Here is a 12,906-nt window from a genome sequence, read left to right on the forward strand (position 1 = left end):
ATTATCAAGTTGATGACACATTCATATAGCATCACCTACATAAAGCTGAGTGACTCACTCATTCATGGCTTTGGATCAAAATAAGTACCACCATTCTTTCTGATAGTCTTTAATAAATAAATGTTTTGGTTATCCTGACCTGGACACCATGTACAGTATTATAATAGCCCATCATGGGCTATTAGCAGGACAATATACCTTTACCTGTATTTTGATACTTTGTGGATGGGGCCTCCTCAGTGGTGCAGCGGTCACCACATCGCAATGCTAAATTGCGTTGCTACAGATACCTGTGTCGGCCGCCACCGGGAGACCCATGAGGCGGCTTTTGGTTATAATTTAGAATCCTCCAATACTCTATATGTAATTATTGGTGGAGAGTCATGTCATATTTTGTCATATTAACATGAGTCTCACTAGTGTTGAGTAATGTGCTGTTAAAAGTGGTGTAGGTCTTATTTATTTAAAGAGCATATTGAAGTTAGAAGCAATAGGATTTGAAGCAATTATCTACCCGCTGTGGTCAACTATTTTAGCATCGTTTCGCGCTGCTCAGAGACAAGCATCCGGACTGGTCTTGATAAATCTTGAGATTTTTATTTTGACTGAATCTTCGTTTGGGTATTGATTAGACTCAAATTATGGTGTAGAAATGTTATGCTCTTAGTGTAACCTTTATTTAACTAGGCAAGTCAGTTAAGAACACATTCTTATTTACAATGACAGCCTACTCCTTGCTCCCCATCAGGGAAGTAAACAAGATGCTGCATTTTTATTTACAGTAGTGATGGACAGCTGGTGGCATTTTGAAAACAGGTTTTCAAACACTTGTAGCTTGACTATCAGGACAATAGACTCTTTATAGCCCGGCTACTGTATGCAATGCTTAAGTAATCTGAAGTGTTACATTTCTAACTCAAACAGCCGTACAGTATTTCTTCATCAACATCTTTATGTTTTCGTTAATAAAATAACTAGAAAAAAGTTTAGTAGTTATCTAAACTACATTTTAGTTGCACTTCCACCCAGCTCCACGACCACAGGTAAAACCTTGCTGAGATGATCAATGTATTTGTTGCGTTATAGTATCGTCAATTTCTCTAGTCAAAAGGCCTTGATGGCCTCAAAAGTTTGGACACACCAAATCATTCCAGGGTTATTCTTTATTTTTACTATTTTCTACATTGTAGAATAATAGCGAAGACATCACAATTATGAAATAGCACATACGAAATCAGTTAAGATCAAATTATTATTTACATTCGTATTTATTTTTTTGGCGGGAGGTAGCCTAATGTTTAGAGCATTGGGCCTGTAACCGAAAGGTTGCTAGATTGAATCCCCGAGCTGATAAGGTCAAAATCTGTCATTCTGCACCTGAACAAGGCAGTTAACCCACTGTTACTAGGCCGTCATTGTAAATAAGAATTTGTTCTTAACTGACTTGCCTATTTAAAAAAAAAAATAATAATACAAGAACAGCCTACTCCTTCCTCCCCATCAGGGAATTGAACCCCAGTTGCCTGCACGACACAGGGATTCTTTAGCTAAATTGCCCAGTACTGTAGCCAACCGTCACATTGCACAGTGCTATATTTTCTGTACCATCCTAAAGGGTTTTTCGTTTTTCTTGGAATAGAAACACCATAATATTAATCAAATAAATTAAGCGCCATTTCTTAAAATCAGTCCCATATACTATGTTCTTACAAAAAAAGGTTTTAGATTCTCTAGTACAGCCACTATTGAAGGCTATCAAATGCTTCTCTGGTGGTCAAACTAACACTAACTAGCATTAATGGTACCAGTGGTTGGCACTTAAATAACGTGCCATAGAATTCTGCGGCACCACGCAAGCTGTGCTGCAGTACGTTGCAACTTTTAAAGGACGAACCACTGTAAATGTTTCTAAAAACTCAAGGGGAGAAGGGAATAGCCATCTACAGATACTGTGTGTAAGTCTATAAAGACAGGGTGCTGCTAATGTTCTAGAATCAGCATTGGAGTTTATAGTGTTGATTGGGGGTAGGGGTCATTCAGAGACCGACCTGTAGGTCCTGGGTCCCCAGGGTCCCCAGGGACATCGATGTATGTTGTGACTCCAATATCTCCAGGAGCCCCAGAATCTCCCACAGGTCCCCTGGCTCCTACACGGCCCTTCACCCCATCAGCACCCATCAGACCTGGAGACAGCAATCATTATCGTCAACATCATCATCATCATCATAGCGTGTGTGTGTGCATAAAAGTATTGGACAGTTCTACCTTTAGGGCCAAGTCGTCCCCCTGGTCCTGGGCCTCCGTCTGGTCCTGGTGTACCACACGCTCCTGATGGCCCCATGTCTCCTCTCAGGCCTTTGAGAACACACACACAGGTTCATAACAGTTGATCACACAATGGCACATTATCTTCTTCATCTTAAAGCAACAGTGGTCTAACCTGGTAACCCAGGTACACCATCTCTTCCTCTGAATCCATTCAGGCCGGCAGCCCCCCCAGGTCCCGGGGGTCCATCAAACCCGGGCCGTCCAAACGGTCCAATCAATCCTGGGGCCCCTCTGCCAGGCAGACCTGAATCGCCCTGCACCCCCTTCTGTCCTCTGGTCCCTGAAGCATGTAGGGATCCAAGGATACATAGAGAGGAGAGTGAGATGGGGGAGAGGAGAAAAAGAAAGGGGGAGAGGACAGAGAGATGGGGGGAGAGGAGAAAAAAGGGGGAGAGAACAGAGAGACAGGGGAGAAGAGAGAAAGAAAGGGGAGAGGAGAACAAGACAGCAGGGAGAGGAGAAAGGGGAAAAGGAGAGAACAACCAGAGAGGAGTTTATGAGAGTGTCATACATGTATGTACAGTAGTCACAGCTAGAACTTTTATGAGCAGTGTTCTGACAGAGATGCTTACAGCATCAGAGATGCTTACATGCAGTGAGTGTTCAGACAGAGATGCTTACAGCAAAGCTGTCATCAAGGCAGATGGTGGCTATTTGAAGAATCTCAAATATTAAATATATTTTGATTTGTTTAACACTTTTTTGGTGACTACATGATTTCAGATGTGTTATTTCATAGTTTTGATGTCGTCACTATTATTCTACAATGTAGAAAATAGTAAAAATAAAGAAAAACCTTTGAATGAGTAGGTGTTCTAAAACCTTTGACTGGTAGTGTACATTCTGGGATAAAAACAAAAAAAACTAAAGGGCATCCTTTGCCACTTGTTTCGGTAAACAGCTGAGTTGTGGGGCTAAGGATACGTACCTGTTAAGCCAATGATTCCTTTGAGACCTACAGCCCCCGGAGTGCCTGGAATGCCTAGCGTACACTCCCCAGCAACCCCAGGCAGACCAGGCAAGCCCTCAGCACCTTTACTGCCTGAGGATAGACAGAAGCAACAATCAGACTGTGTGTGTGGGTGTGTGTGGGTGTGTGTGTGTGTGTCTACTCACCTCTGTCTCCCTGTGGACCATCTCTTCCTGGTAGGCCAGGCGATCTACCAAGCCCAGGCAGACCAGAGTCTCCAGTCAGCCCCAGAGAACCATCCTCCCCTGGGGGGCCTGGTCTACCTGGCAGCCCTGGGAGCCCTGGTCTGAAATCACCCTAAAAACCCATACAACACAGAATGACTATGTATGGACACACAAAGACAGCCCACAGTAGGACACACACACGCACGTGCGTTTGCACTCACAAACTCATTCAAACACCATCACGCATGTGCACACACACACAACATGTTTGTGCTCCACTGACCTTAGGGCCTGGCATCCCGGGAGCTCCGGATGGTCCTGGTCGTCCCATACTACCAATCCCTGGGGCACCAGCAACCCCCGGCTGGCCCTTCTCACCTGAGAGGGAAACAGTCTCATGACTGAATCTGTACATGAGCCCCATCTGCAGTTTTTCTCAATCACGTACAAGCATTTTTGGAACAGTGTAGTTCGAAGATAAGTTGCCTTCTCTAAACAGCAAATACTTTCATCAAAACTATAAGATACTGTTAATTAAGCAAATACATGAATCATAAGAACTGCCTACAAAAAAGATTAAGACATCAATGAAATGAGTCTGTCTTAAAAAAAATCTTATTTAATCAATATCACTAAACCATGATGATCAAAATTGGAAATGAAAATATCAAAAGGTGTAGAATTATGGGCAACTCTTCTCCTTTTACGCATTTTTCATTAAACGTTTACATTTACAAAGTGGTTATATCCTTGGGTTGGAGGGTTTAGGGTCATTAAATAAATTCAACAGTCGCAAGACAGGATTTTAAATAGGCCTATGGCATGTCAAGGGAACTGTAGCTTACTGTTTAGATGGGTTAAATGGAAACTGAAATCTGGACATTGACTAACCAGAATAACCTACTGTTTTTTGGCAAACTCCAAAGTCCTCTAATAATACTAGTCCCATGTGAATTGACATCCCTGTGTTTTGAGAGAAATTTCAGTTTTACAGGTGTTGCTCAGTGTTTGAGCAAGAAAACAATAACTGATTTGATAAATTTAACAAAGTGCTGCGTGTAGCCTATATATGAAGGCCTTACATGTATCAACTTTCACAGTGAATGCTTTTGTTTATACGTTTTGTGCGAATGAATTGAACATTGCCAAGTGCATCATAAAAATATTGTGCCTATTTAATGCAACCCTTGTTGTTAATAGATTGCAAATCAGCATACAACTGATCTAAACAAGTTCACTTTCTCATCCATTACCTAAAAACGCATATCAAGTGCAAGTTAGCTGTTTAGCTCACATCTGAAAGCTGCTGGGCATTTAGGACTTCTTCTACTGCGGATCGCTAAAATATGCTAATGTTTATGATCCCACTTGCTCAATTCAAATATTTTGCCGACACTATTAGATGGTTTGGTATGGTTAGGAAACTTGGGAACCAAGCTTGAGTTCAGTGTAGCCTGACAAAAGAGAAGCTACATGTATCTAATTATACAGTGGGGCAAAAAAGTATTTAGTCAGCCACCAATTGTGCAAGTTCTCCCACTTAAAAAGATGAGAGAGGCCTGTAATTTTCATCATAGGTACACTTCAACTATGAAAGACAAAATTAGGAAAAAAATCTAGAAAATCACATTGTAGGATTTTTAATGAATTTATTTGCAAATTATGGTGGAAAATAAGTATTTGGTCACCTACAAACAAGCAAGATTTCTGGCTCTCACAGACCTGTAACTTCTTCTTTAAGAGGCTCCTCTGTCCTCCACTCGTTACCTGTATTAATGGCACCTGTTTGAACTTGTTATCAGTATAAAAGACACCTGTCCACAATCTCAAACAGTCACACTCCAAACTCCACTATGGCCAAGACCAAAGAGCTGTCAAATGACACCATAAACAAAATTGTAGACCTGCACCAGGCTGGGAAGACTGAATCTGCAATAGGTAAGCAGCTTGGTTTGAAGAAATCAACTGTGGGAGCAATTATTAGGAAATGGAAGACATACAAGACCACTGATAATCTCCCTCGATCTGGGGCTCAAACGCAAGATCTCACCCCGTGGGGTCAAAATGATCACAAGAACGGTGAGCAAAAATCACAGAACAACACGGGGGGACCTAGTGAAAGACCTGCAGAGAGCTGGGACCAATGTAACAAAGCCTACCATCAGTAACACACTACGCCGCCAGGGACTCAAATCCTGCAGTGCCAGACGTGTCCCCCTGCTTAAGCCAGTACATGTCCAGGCCCGTCTGAAGTTTGCTAGAGAGCATTTGGATGATCCAGAAGAAGATTGGGAGAATGTCATATGGTAAGATGAAACCAAAATATAACTTTTTGGTAAAACCTCAACTCGTCGTGTTTGGAGGACAAAGATTGCTGAGTTGCATCCAAAGAACACCATACCTACTGTGAAGCATGGGGGTGGAAACATCATGCTTTGGGGCTGTTTTTCTGCAAAGGGACCAGGACGACTGATCCGTGTAAAGGAAAGAATGAATGGGGCCATGCATCGTGAGATTTTGGGTGAAAACCTCCTTCCATCAGCAAGGGCATTGAAGATGAAACGTGGCTGGGTCTTTCAGCATGACAATGATCCCAAACACACCGCCTGGGCAACGAAGGAGTGGCTTCGTAAGAAGCATTTCAAGGTCCTGGAGTGGCCTAGCCAGTCTTCAGATCTCAACCCCATAGAAAATCTTTGGAGGGAGTTGAAAGTCCGTGTTGCCCAGAAACAGCCCCAAATCATCACTGCTCTAGAGGAGATCTGCATGGATGAATGGGCCAAAATACCAGCAACAGTGTGTGGAAACCTTGTGAAGACTTACAGAAAACTTTTGACCTCTGTCATTGCCAACAAAGGGTATATAACAAAGTATTGAGATAAACTTTTGTTATTGACCAAATACTTATTTTCCACCATAATTTGCAAATAAATTCATTAAAAATCCTACAATGTGATTTTCTGGATTTTTTTTTCTCATTTTGTCTGTCATTGTTGAAGTGTACCTATGATGAAAATACAGGCCTCTCTCATCTTTTTAAGTGGGAGAACCTAAACAATTGATGGCTGACTAAATACTTTTTTGCCCCACTGTATGTGCACAATGCTCCCCATCCAACCTGACACAGCTTGAGAGGAACTACAGAGAAGAATGGGAGAAACTACTCAAATACAGGTGTGCCATGCTTGAAGTGTCATACCCAAGAAGACTGGAGGCTGTAATTGCTGCCAAAGGTGCTTCAACAAAGTACTGCATAAAGGGTCTGAATACTTACACTACCGTTCAAAAGTTTGTAGTCACCTAGAAATGTCCTTGTTTTCCATGAAAACATACATGAAATTAGTTGCAAAATGAATATGAAATATAGTCAAGACGTTGACAAGGTCATAAATAATGATTTTTGCTTTCGTAAAAGAATCCTCAATTTGAGCAGTTACAGCCTGGCTGTTATGGGGAGTGAATGAGGACCCAAAAGCGAACTAACTTAAACAGAGCTTCTTTAATAACCAAACATAGGTAGGCTCAGATAGACCGGCAGATTCCGACAGGACAGGACAAGGTTACAGCAAACATGACGATAGTCTGGCTCAGGCATGAAACACAAACAAGAATCCGACAAGGACAGGAACAGAAACAGAGAGAGATATAGGGACCTAATCAGAGGGAAAAAGGGAACAGGTGGGAAACGGGGTGAATGGGTAGTTAGAGGAGACAAGGAACAGCTGGGAGAAAGCGGGGGAGAAAAGGTAACCTAACAACGACCAGCAGAGGGAGACAGGGTGAAGGGAAAGGACAGAGACAAGACACAACATGACAGTACCCCCCCACTCACCGAGCGCCTCCTGGCGCACTCGAGGAGGAAACCTGGCGGCAACGGAGGAAATCCTCGATCAGCGCACGGTCCAGCACGTCCCGAGAGGGAACCCAACTCCTCTCCTCAGGACCGTACCCCTCCCAATCGACAAGGTACTGGTGACCACGGCCCCGAGGACGCATGTCCAAAATCCTGCGGACCCTGTAGATGGGTGCGCCCTCGACAAGGATGGGGGGGGGGGGGAAGACGAGTGGGGGCGCGAAGAACGGGCTTAATACAGGAGACATGGAAGACCGGGTGGACGCGACGAAGGTATCGCGGAAGAAGAAGTCGAACTGCGACAGGATTAATGACCCGAGAAATACGGAACGGACCAATGAACCGCGGGGTCAACTTGCGAGAAGCCGTCTTAAGGGGAAGGTTCTGAGTGGAGAGCCAAACTCTCTGACCGCGACAATATCTAGGACTCTTAGTTCTACGCTTATTAGCAGCCCTCACAGTCTGCGCCCTATAACGGCAAAGTGCAGACCTGACCCTCTTCCAGGTGCGCTCGCAACGTTGGACAAAAGCCTGAGCGGAGGGGACGCTGGACTCGGCGAACTGAGATGAGAACAGCGGAGGCTGGTACCCGAGGCTACTCTGAAAAGGAGATAGCCCGGTCGCAGACGAAGGAAGCGAGTTGTGGGCGTATTCTGCCCAGGGGAGCTGTTCTGACCAAGACGCAGGGTTGCGAAAAGAAAGACTGCGTAAGATGCGACCAATAGTCTGATTGGCCCGTTCTGCTTGACCGTTAGACTGGGGGTGAAAGCCGGAAGAGAGACTGACGGAAGCCCCAATCAAACGGCAAAACTCCCTCCAAAATTGAGACGTGAATTGCGGACCTCTGTCCGAAACGACGTCTGACGGAAGGCCATGAATTCTGAAAACATTCTCGATGATGATTTGTGCCGTCTCTTTAGCAGAAGGAAGCTTAGCAAGGGGAATGAAATTAGCCGCCTTAGAGAACCTATCGACAACCGTAAGAATAACAGTCTTCCCCGCTGACGAAGGCAGTCCGGTGACAAAATCTAAGGCGATGTGAGACCACGGTCGAGAGGGAATAGGAAGCGGCCTGAGACGGCCGGCAGGAGGAGAGTTACCGGACTTAGTCTGCGCGCAGACCGAACAAGCAGCCACGAAACGACGCGTGTCATGCTCCCGGGTGGGCCACCAAAAACGCTGGCGAATGGAAGCAAGCGTACCCCGAACGCCAGGGTGGCCGGCTAACTTGGCAGAGTGAGCCCACTGAAGAACGGCCAGACGAGTAGGAACGGGAACGAAAAGAAGGTTCCTAGGACAAGCGCGCGGCGACGGAGTGTGAGTGAGCGCTTGTTTTACCTGCCTCTCAATTCCCCAGACAGTCAACCCGACAACACGCCCCTCAGGGAGAATCCCCTCGGGGTCAGTGGAGGCTACTGAAGAACTGAAGAGACGAGACAAAGCATCAGGCTTGGTGTTCTTAGAGCCCGGACGATAAGAAATCACGAACTCGAAACGAGCGAAAAACAGCGCCCAACGCGCCTGACGCGCATTAAGTCGTTTGGCAGAACGGATGTACTCAAGGTTCCTATGGTCAGTCCAAACGACAAAAGGAACGGTCGCCCCCTCCAACCACTGTCGCCATTCGCCTAGGGCTAACCGGATGGCGAGCAGTTCGCGGTTACCCACATCATAGTTACGTTCCGACGGCGACAGGCGATGAGAAAAATACGCGCATGGGTGGACCTTGTCGTCAGAGAGGGAGCGCTGAGAAAGAATGGCTCCCACGCCCACCTCTGACGCGTCAACCTCGACAACGAACTGTCTAGAGACGTCAGGTGTAACAAGGATAGGAGCGGATGTAAAACGATTCTTGAGGAGATCAAAAGCTCCCTGGGCGGAAACGGACCACTTAAAGCACGTCTTGACAGAAGTAAGGGCTGTGAGAGGAGCTGCCACCTGACCGAAATTACGGATGAAACGACGATAGAAGTTCGCGAAGCCGAGAAAGCGCTGCAGCTCGACGCGTGACTTAGGGACGGGCCAATCAATGACAGCTTGGACCTTAGCGGGATCCATCTTAATGCCTTCAGCGGAAATAACAGAACCGAGAAATGTGACGGAGGAGGCATGAAAAGTGCACTTCTCAGCCTTCACAAAAAGACAATTCTCTAAAAGGCGCTGGAGGACACGTCGAACGTGCTGAACATGAATCTGGAGTGACGGTGAAAAAATCAGGATATCGTCAAGGTAAACGAAAACAAAGATGTTCAGCATGTCTCTCAGGACATCATTGACTAATGCCTGAAAGACAGCTGGAGCGTTAGCGAGGCCGAAAGGAAGAACCCGGTATTCAAAGTGCCCTAACGGAGTGTTAAACGCCGTCTTCCACTCGTCCCCCTCCCTGATGCGCACGAGATGGTAAGCGTTACGAAGGTCCAACTTAGTGAAAAACCTGGCTCCCTGCAGGATCTCGAAGGCTGAAGACATAAGAGGAAGCGGATAACGATTCTTCACTGTTATGTCATTCAGCCCTCGATAATCTATGCAGGGGCGCAGAGACCCGTCCTTCTTCTTGACAAAAAAAAACCCCGCTCCGGCGGGAGAGGAGGAGGGGACTATGGTACCGGCGTCAAGAGCTACAGACAAATAATCTTCGAGAGCCTTACGTTCGGGAGCCGACAGAGAGTATAGTCTACCCCGGGGGGGGGGGTGGTTCCCGGAAGGAGATCAATACTACAATCATACGACCGGTGTGGAGGAAGAGAGGTGGCCCTGGACCGACTGAACACCGTGCGCAGATCGTGATATTCCTCCGGCACCCCTGTCAAATCACCAGGCTCCTCCTGTGAAGAAGAGACAGAGGAAACAGGAGGGATAGCAGACATTAAACATTTCACATGACAAGAGACGTTCCAGGAGAGGATAGAATTACTAGACCAATTAATGGAAGGATTATGACAAACTAGCCAGGGATGGCCCAAAACAACAGGTGTAAAAGGTGAACGAAAAATTAAAAAAGAAATGGTTTCACTATGATTACCAGAAACAGTGAGGGTTAAAGGTAGCGTCTCACGCTGAATCCTGGGGAGAGGACTACCATCCAGGGCGAACAAGGCCGTGGGCTCCTTTAACTGTCTGAGAGGAATGTCATGTTCCCGAGCCCAGGTCTCGTCCATAAAACAGCCCTCCGCCCCAGAGTCTATTAAGGCACTGCAGGAAGCTGACGAACCGGTCCAGCGTAGATGGACCGACAAGGTAGTGCAGGATCTTGAAGGAGAGACAGGAGTAGTAGCGCTCACCAGTAGCCCTCCGCTTACTGACGAGCTCTGGCCTTTTACTGGACATGAAGTGACAAAATGACCAGCGGAACCGCAATAGAGACAGAGGCGGTTGGTGATTCTCCGTTCCCTCTCCTTAGTCGAGATGCGGATACCTCCCAGCTGCATGGGCTCAGCACCCGAGCCGGCAGAGGAAGATGGTAGTGATGCGGAGAGGGGGGCGACGGAGAGCGCGAGCTCCTTTCCACGAGCTCGGTGACGAAGATCAACCCGTCGCTCAATGCGAATAGCGAGTTCAATCAAGGAATCCACGCTGGAAGGAACCTCCCGGGAGAGAATCTCATCCTTTACCTCTGCGCGGAGACCCTCCAGAAGACGAGCGAGCAAGGCCGGCTCGTTCCAGCCACTGGAGACAGCAAGAGTGCGAAACTCAATAGAGTAGTCTGTTATGGATCGATTGCCTTGACATAGGGAAGACAGGGCCCTGGAAGCCTCCTCCCCAAAAACAGATCGATCAAAAACCCGTATCATCTCCTCCTTAAAGTCCTGATACTGGTTAGTACACTCAGCCCTTGCCTCCCAGATTGCCGTGCCCCACTCACGAGCCCGTCCAATAAGGAGAGATATGACGTAGGCGACACGAGCAGTGCTCCTGGAGTAAGTGTTGGGCTGGAGAGAAAACACAATATCACACTGGGTGAGGAACGAGCGGCATTCAGTGGGCTCCCCAGAGTAACACGGCGGGTTATTGATTCTGGGCTCCGGAGATTCGAAAACCCTGGAAGTGGCCGGTGGATCGAGGCGGAGATGGTGAACCTGTTCTGTGAGGTTGGAGACTTGGGTGGCCAGGGTCTCAACGGCATGTCGAGCAGCAGACACTTCCTGCTCGTGTCTGCCTAGCATCGCTCCCTGGATCCCGACGGCTGAGTGGAGAGGATCCGAAGTCGCTGGGTCCATTCTTGGTCGGATTCTTCTGTTATGGGGAGTGAATGAGGACCCAAAAGCGAACTAACTTAAACAGAGCTTCTTTAATAACCAAACATAGGTAGGCTCAGATAGACCGGCAGATTCCGACAGGACAGGACAAGGTTACAGCAAACATGACGATAGTCTGGCTCAGGCATGAAACACAAACAAGAATCCGACAAGGACAGGAACAGAAACAGAGAGAGATATAGGGACCTAATCAGAGGGAAAAAGGGAACAGGTGGGAAACGGGGTGAATGGGTAGTTAGAGGAGACAAGGAACAGCTGGGAGAAAGCGGGGGAGAAAAGGTAACCTAACAACGACCAGCAGAGGGAGACAGGGTGAAGGGAAAGGACAGAGACAAGACACAACATGACACTGGCAGACCTTTTGTCACACATCCGCCGAAATCGGCTCCTCTCCTTGTTCACCGGCTTTCTAGCCATTGCCGCTCCATTTTTCCATTGTTTCATTTGTTTTGTCTTGTTCCCTGCACACCTGGTTTTCATTCCCTAATCACATTACATGTATTTATTGCTCTGTTCCCCTCCATGTCTTTATGTGAAATTGTTTTGTTACGTGTTGCGTGTGTACACGCCAGGCTGGGTTTTTCCTGTTATTTTCCGTGGTATTTCACGAAGGTTGGTTATTGTAACATTGTGCTCATTTTTGTGACTGTTTCGCGCTGGAGGTCTTGACGAAGTGGCGTCCGTCTGTTTATTTGCCTCTGCCCAAATAAAGTGTGCGCCTGTTCACAACTCTCTGCTCTCCTGCACCTAACTTCTCCTCCAGTAGCGCTCACCGTGACACCTTTGGCATTGTAGTTGTCAATTTTTTGGGGTAATCTGAAGAGATTTCACCCCATGCTACTGAAGCACCTCCGACAAGTTGGATTGGCTTGATGGGTACTTCTTACGTACCATGCGGTCAAGCTACTCCCACAACAGCTCAATAGGTTTAAGATCCGGTGACTGTGCTGCCCACTCTATTATAGACAGAATACCAGTTGACTTCTTCTTCCCTAAATAGTTCTTGCATAGTTTGGAGCTGTGCTTTGGGTCATTGTCCTGTTATAGGAGGAAATTGGCTCCAATTAAGTGCCGTCCACAGGGTATTGCATGGCATTGCAAAATGGAGTGATCGCCTTCCTATTTCAAGATCCCTTTTACCCTGTACAAATCTTCCACCTTACTACCACCAAAGCACCCCCAGACGATCACATTGCCTCCACCATGCTTGACAGATGGCATGAAGCACTCCTCCAGCATCTTAGATTTTTTTCTGCGTCTCACGAATGTTCTTCTTTGTGATCTGAACACTTCAAACTTAGATTTGTCTATCCATAACACTTTTTTCCAATC

At 46.6% G+C, this 12,906-nt stretch overlaps 1 protein-coding gene across 1 annotated transcript in view; it reads right to left on the reverse strand.

Moving 5' to 3' along the window:
* col4a3 (collagen, type IV, alpha 3) overlaps positions 1-12,906 on the reverse strand; it is a 129,605-nt gene that overhangs the window by 27,391 nt on the left and 89,308 nt on the right. The window contains exons 29-34 of the mRNA XM_021563185.3: positions 3,749-3,843; positions 3,445-3,595; positions 3,257-3,370; positions 2,441-2,608; positions 2,266-2,355; positions 2,049-2,183 (exon numbers count right to left, since the gene is read on the reverse strand). Coding sequence (XP_021418860.1) covers positions 2,049-2,183; positions 2,266-2,355; positions 2,441-2,608; positions 3,257-3,370; positions 3,445-3,595; positions 3,749-3,843 — 753 coding nt within the window. The remainder of the gene's footprint in view (positions 1-2,048; positions 2,184-2,265; positions 2,356-2,440; positions 2,609-3,256; positions 3,371-3,444; positions 3,596-3,748; positions 3,844-12,906) is intronic.

The sequence above is a fragment of the Oncorhynchus mykiss genome, chromosome 15 (assembly GCF_057628025.1).
Source record: "Oncorhynchus mykiss isolate SJ-2025 chromosome 15, ASM5762802v1, whole genome shotgun sequence".
Lineage (NCBI taxonomy): Eukaryota > Metazoa > Chordata > Actinopteri > Salmoniformes > Salmonidae > Oncorhynchus > Oncorhynchus mykiss.